Source organism: Giraffa tippelskirchi, chromosome 7, assembly GCF_054371585.1.
Source record: "Giraffa tippelskirchi isolate mGirTip1 chromosome 7, T2T-mGirTip1v1.2.pri, whole genome shotgun sequence".
Taxonomy (NCBI): Eukaryota; Metazoa; Chordata; class Mammalia; order Artiodactyla; family Giraffidae; genus Giraffa; species Giraffa tippelskirchi.
Genome location: NC_137281.1, coordinates 64,521,266 through 64,527,265, shown reverse-complemented (window position 1 = coordinate 64,527,265; position 6,000 = coordinate 64,521,266). Strand labels below are relative to the sequence as shown.

The 6,000-nt window shown below is 54.3% G+C and overlaps 1 protein-coding gene across 2 annotated transcripts; it reads left to right on the top strand.

The window, feature by feature from the left end:
- Window positions 1-3,320: 3,320 nt before the first annotated feature.
- On the top strand, window positions 3,321-5,140 carry LOC145514040 (uncharacterized). Of its 2 annotated transcripts, XM_081511124.1 has the most exons (3): window positions 3,321-3,519; window positions 3,919-4,231; window positions 4,482-5,140. In XM_081511124.1, exons 1-3 carry the CDS (start codon window positions 3,385-3,387, stop codon window positions 5,108-5,110), a joined length of 1,077 nt encoding a protein of 358 aa, XP_081367250.1. In that variant the 5' UTR covers window positions 3,321-3,384; the 3' UTR covers window positions 5,111-5,140. The 2 variants fall into 2 exon arrangements, 1 of the variants encoding a protein (XP_081367250.1); XR_014059818.1 differs by having other exon boundaries at window positions 3,343-4,231; window positions 4,539-5,140.
- The last annotated feature ends 860 nt before the right edge of the window (window positions 5,141-6,000 follow it).

The following is a 6,000-nucleotide window of genomic DNA, read 5'->3' as shown; positions in this document are numbered from 1 at the left end:
AAAAAATGCTTCACAATGAACTGCTCAAGGAAGCTACTAAATAAACTTTCAGAAAAGTTAAGTCGTTTTTTTTTTTTTTTTAATAGGGTGACGGAGAGCTATACCTTTCCCATCTATGTGAATTTAGGTTTAAACTAGATTTCCCTTGGCTATTATATAAGACAAAAAACCCCACATCACCCCCTTTCACTCCCCCCACCCCCAAAAAGTGTTTTAGTCTATTGAGTTTTTGTGTCCTCAGTTGTGTCTGATTCACGGCAACTCACGAACTCTACACAGCCAGGCTCTTCCGTCCATGGAATTCAGGGCAATTTTTTTCTGTCACAGTAAATGCCCACCCTGGGTGATCCAAAGGCAAGGGCTCAGAGGCTCCTGAGAGAATAACTCCTTTCAGCTGAGCACAGAGCTGGCTCCTCACTGGGATGCCTGTGGCCTGGGGCTCCCAGAGGGGACAGCAGCACTCGCCCCACCGTGTGGTCACTGCTGCAAGTGCAGGCTGCTCCTCACTCCCCCTTGACAGTGTCCCTGAGGGCAGAACAGTGTGAATCTACTCAAGGTGGAAATGCAAACTCCGATGCAACCAAACTTCCCACAAGGTCTCCAAAACCACTCAGGAACAGGGAATTGGAAACTGCAGGGCATGACATGAATGGAGATGGAGACTTGACACCTTACACCGAGTTCACTTCCAGTTATCCCTAGACAAAGTTTCCATGAAAACTTGTCACAAATCTAGAAGAACAATGAGCAGAAACCGGACACGTGCTTTGAGTCTTCACACACAAAACTAAAAGGCAGTCCACAAAACAACCCAGAGAATACACTGGACTTTGCAAAATCAAAGGTATCTACCGTGGGAAAGACCTCATTACAAAAGCAAAAGACAGGTCATACATCGCGAGACGAATGAGTGGAAACACAAAGCTTCTCAAGGACGTGTCTCCAAACAGACAAAGAACACCAACACAACAAGCCTGTGAAAACTAGGGAAAGGTCTGAAGGGACGCCAGACTGAGGAAGACACACACAGAGTATCCCGGATGATGTCCAGCACTGAGGGCCTGAAGAAACAACAGTCTAGTTGCACTCCCTCAGGCCTGTGTGACCCTGGATGAGGCCTCTGTTTCCCGGTGGCTCTGAGAGATGGACAGGGAGGAAGGGGAAGAGAAATCACTTGCACTTCTGATACTCACAGCAAAGTCTTCCAATGAGAAGGGAATTATCACCCCCACTGACAATGCCATTCACTGAAGTGATACCCACGAGTCCATCTAACCCAGAAGGGAAGGAAGGACCTGTTCTCACAAAACGGCGAGAGATGGAAGAAAGAAGATCAAGCCCACACCAATCACTGGAAAGAGAAGCTGTGCTCAGGGCTTGAAAGAATTCCTATTGGGAAAATGATGTCACAGCCCCACAAGGCAATCCACAGCTTCGATGCTATTCCTCCCAAAATGCCAATGCATGTTCGCACCGAACAAAGAATTGCAAAAGGGGTTACGGAAACAGAAAAGAGCCTAAATTGTCAATACAATCCGACGAAAAAGCCCCGATACGGACGTCCAAGGTTGTGTGAAAGGAAATTAGACGACCAAACTAGGATCCTCAGGAGAGTATCGGAGAAGGCGATGGCGACCCACTCCAGTACTCTTGCCTGGAAAATGCCCTGGACGGAGGAGCCTGGTAGGCTGCAGGCCATGGGGTCGCGCAGAGTCAGACACGACTGAAGTGACTTAGCCGCAGCGGCAGCAGCAGGACAGTATGCTATTGGGAATACAACAACACACACAGATCCAGATCGATGGAATAAAGTTGAGGGTCCAGAAACAAACCCCGGCATCCAAGGTCAACTCATCTCTGACACAGAAGGGGAGAATATCCAAATGGGAACAAGAAAGCCTCTTCAATCAATGTCCATGGGAAAACCAGACAGCTACATCTGAAGAACGCTATTGGTTTTGATCTCACACCACCTCAATATCGGGGAAAAACCTCACCCTAAAGACTGATGTCATGAGATAGCTAGAAAGAAGCGTAGGTCAAAGGCTCCTTAACATCAGAGTCTCCTTGCCATTTGCTGGGCGGAGGTAGAAATGGGTCTCTTCAAGTAAGGGAAAGAGGGAAACCAAGTACACCAATGGGTTTCCATCCAATGGAACCTCTTCACAACAGAGAAGCTAAGCATTCACAAATGCAAAAGATAGGAAACGGAACATGAGAGACTCCTTGCAAGTGGTGTATCTGAGAAGGGGTTCATATGGAAAGAGACGAAGAATGCACAGCACTCAGATTCCAAGAAACACCACCACCACCCTTGACCCTTCCCCCATGACCAACTCCGACCTAAAGCCTTTCTCTCCCTCTAACCTATCCCTAAAACATAACCCTCATCTAATCATATACATGTGCATTCCTAGCATCCATCCATCCACACACGAGAGAGAAAGAGGAAGACACAGACTGAATCGAGAAAGGAAAAGAGAGGGACACAGCCAGAGAGAGACACGGAACCAAAGAGAGGAAAGGAGTCGATGGTCCAGACTTTTCATCAATCTGTCTCGAAGGTAGAAGCAATGACAGCGCCCATCCACCCCAGAAGGGGGAAACGGACGGAAGGTTTGGAGAGGAAAAGACAAGAACGCAGGGAGCCATTAGAAGCTCAGCCACCCGCAGAAGCCGAGCTGGGACACTTGAACAGAATCTCAATGGAAACAGAGGACCAGAAAGTTGGCTACTCTTTTCTATCAGAGAGGGAGACCTTCGAGTCTTCCTTTCGGTCCTCCAACTTGCATGCGGGGTCTCAAAACAGTCAGGAGGGGGAGTGCCTTTTCCTGGGTACCACGGCGCATCCAGGCCTCGTTCTGCCCCATTCTGTGCTGTGTCAGCCCTGGATGGAGTCTTTCTTTCTGAAGTCTCAGCGCACAAGCTCCACGTGATATCAGCCCCAGGTGGAAAGGCATGGAGCTGCTCGTAGGCCGACAGACCTAGGAAACAGATGGGGGAATGACCCCCACTCTGCAGATGGAGAGACCGGGGAAACCCTGAGGGGCATATGCTTGTCCAGGGCCACACCACTTATGAGAAGAAGGAGCCTGGTCTGAGAGCAGCGGGGTCCTCGGAGCTCAGGCCCTGGCTGCACCCAGGCCTCCCCAGGGCTGTGGGCTGGGCTGTGTGGCTGTCACTGTGCCTGCACATGGCCTAAGGGGGGTGGTCGAGCAGTCAGAAACCCAGAGATTCCCTTGCGAAGTTTTGGGGAAGGGACCTCAGCACGAACCCCAGGAAATGATGTCACCTGCCGGCAACAGAACCCAACAGAACCCGCAACCCGGGTATCCAGGCCTCCAGAGCGGAGAGGAGCCCCCAGCCAGATCACTTGCTGCCAGGATGTTCTGCTGTTTGCCCCTGCCCAGAGGCCGGGGCCTCAGGAGAGCTCACAGGCAGTGTGCGTGGGCACCCTGTCGACGTTGGCTCAGGGCACCCCCGAGAGGCCTCTGGCCCTTTGCCCGGAGAAACAGAAAGGTAACACGGGGAGCCCCAGGCGGGGCCAGGCCACCTCTCCCATGCCACCCGGAAACACCGGGTCCTTTGCCTGTGTGTGTGGATGCGGGTTTCTCGGGGTGTGTCTCCCTCAAGGAAGCCCAGGCGGATGTGGGGTCAGAAGCCTGCGGACAAGTTGTGTCCACACCCCAGGGGAGAGCAGGCTGGGTGGGATGGGGAGAGTGCGGGCAGCGCCGGCCGCCCAGGCTGACCTCACACCCTCAGGTGGGTCTCTTTCCTCCCGGGTGGGGATCTGAGCAGACACACGTCTCTGACCCTTCTGGGAAGAGAAGTTCGAGCAGGCAGAAGCAGCGGCTCCACTGGCCAGGCCCAGCTCGGAAAACTCCCAGCACGGCTGGCTGACGGTCACTGTCGTTGCAGAGCTTCCCACGTGATGAGGCCGAGGACGGGGACACCCCGTCCACCTCCCGGAGGGAGGGGTCGGAGCACCACCCCCCCGCCCGTGAGGCCCAGTGCAGGCTCCAGGTGAGCGTGCCCACGGAGGCATCAGCCCCACCGGGGGCGAAGCGGAGGCGGGGAAGGCCTGCTGCCGAGACACCGCCCAGGATACACCCGGCGGCCCAGTCTGAGGCTGCCACGGAGCTCAGCACACCCGGCTCCGACCCAGAGTCCCGAGAACCCCGGCCTCTGAGGCAGCAGGAGGACCTGGAGCCCAGCACGCCAGAGCACAGAGGTGAGGACGCTGGGGCTGGTGCACGGGAGTGTGTGGGGAGGGGGTGCTGAGCTACACACGGACGAGTCCCCGAAAGATGCTGCTGGGCCTGCAGCAAGCGCTGGCCTCACACCCCCACCCCCATCTTGCACACTTCAGTCCCAAAAGACATCCGACCCTGGGTATTCTTTGGGAATCTCTTGGAAGCTTTCTGTCCCGGGATACGCACATGCCAAGGCTGGCCTGTGGGCAAACTTTGCTTCTCCCCCAGCTCTAGCACTGGCCTCCAACTGGAACCAGGCTCTACTTCCCAGACCTGTCCCTACAGAGGTGGTGGCTCCAGGTGCAGGACCCAGGGATCCACCGAGGCCAGATGGAGAACCGAGACTTGCCCTCGCAGAGACACCAGGCCAGCTGGGTACTGGCCAGCACACCGGGCAGATCGGATCTCCGTGCCTGCAGGGCCCCCAGCCCCAGGCACTGATGTCCCACCCCCTCAGCCAGAACCTCCACCTCCACGTGCACCTGTACCTGCTCGGGCTTTGGCAGGAGAACCCGAGGCAGAGGAGGAGTCACCGCCTCGGCAGGGAGAGCCTGCCCTGGCTCCCGCGCAACACCCAGACGCCGACGATGACTCACTCGCCCCTGCAGGAAGAACGAGCCCCCGCTCTGGGCAGAGACCCAGAGCCCTTGCCGGAAACACCACGTCCAGGGGAGCGGTCGGCTCTGCAGCCTCCATCCCTGTCTGCTCACCGTGGACGCCGGCAACTCGGTCTGCCCCCAGGGGACATGGAGTTCCTTTCCCCTGAACTGCTTTGCATTTGGTTTGTTTCCACCTTTCTGGTGATGTTTTATTTTGTGTATGGTTTCCTGTATTTCTCTTGGTTAAGTTGGGATTAGTAAACTTTTTCATCATTGTTGCAATTTGGGAACACTGTTGTGTAACTCTGGTGATACTGTGTTACCATCCCACTTTGTAGTTTCAGACCCGTTCGATCTTTATGCCCCACCCCCCAACAAAGCCTGGATTCAAGGCAAGCACGCCCTGTTCATCCCTCCCCCCGATCCTGAACACAATTTCATCTTTTCTTTCTGCATTCCTTCCTATATTCTTGGTGTCCCCAATCAATGACTCTCAGTGAAATGACTGAAGGAGTTTTTTTCGGACTCTCCACCTACTGTAAGACTCCATTGGAGAGTTCTCATTTGTATGTCATTTGAACTAGCCTTTGATAGCTGAAAGGACGGTGTACGTCCTTTCAAGATATCATGTGCCAAACGAAGCCCTTTTGGCAAATGCCATCATTATCTCCAGGCAGGCATTGCTGTTTGAAGGGTGACATCTCAGCCAGAAGGCAGAGGCTGAGCTCCTCTTGTTGCACCAGCTCCCAAAAGAAGCCAAGAAAGGGAGCTGGAACAACAAACCACCCCAACGCCCAGGAAAGCGTTCTTCACGACAGAAGGCTAGAAAATGACCCAACAACCTTGTGGCCCAGAACCCCTCTAAAAAATCACTGTTCCATAAAAAAGAGAAACACATGGGAAGTTCCAAGGAGAGGCAATGCCCATGGCCAGTGTACTTTAGAGACGGCCTGACCGCTCCGGGGAAGACACGCACCGACGGAACCCCTTGGGAAACAGCAGTGATAGTCCTCACCGTCGTAAGGGTTTCCTCTGGGGACAACCTGCCCTGGGCACCACATGAGGGAGCAGACCGGCTTCTCTTCCTCTGCCCCCACACCATTCACTCATGAAGGCAGCTCAGGTGTTCTCATGCCCTGCCTGCCTGC

Excerpts from the sequence above, each read along its gene's own strand:
- LOC145514040 (XM_081511124.1), top strand. The coding sequence starts at position 3,385 with ATGTTCTGCTGTTTGCCCCTGCCCAGAGGCCGGGGCCTCAGGAGAGCT. Across the intron at positions 3,520-3,918 it reads TTGCCCGGAGAAACAGAAAG|AGCTTCCCACGTGATGAGGC; the intron begins GTAACACGGGGA and ends CTGTCGTTGCAG. Across the intron at positions 4,232-4,481 it reads CAGCACGCCAGAGCACAGAG|CTCTAGCACTGGCCTCCAAC; the intron begins GTGAGGACGCTG and ends CTTCTCCCCCAG.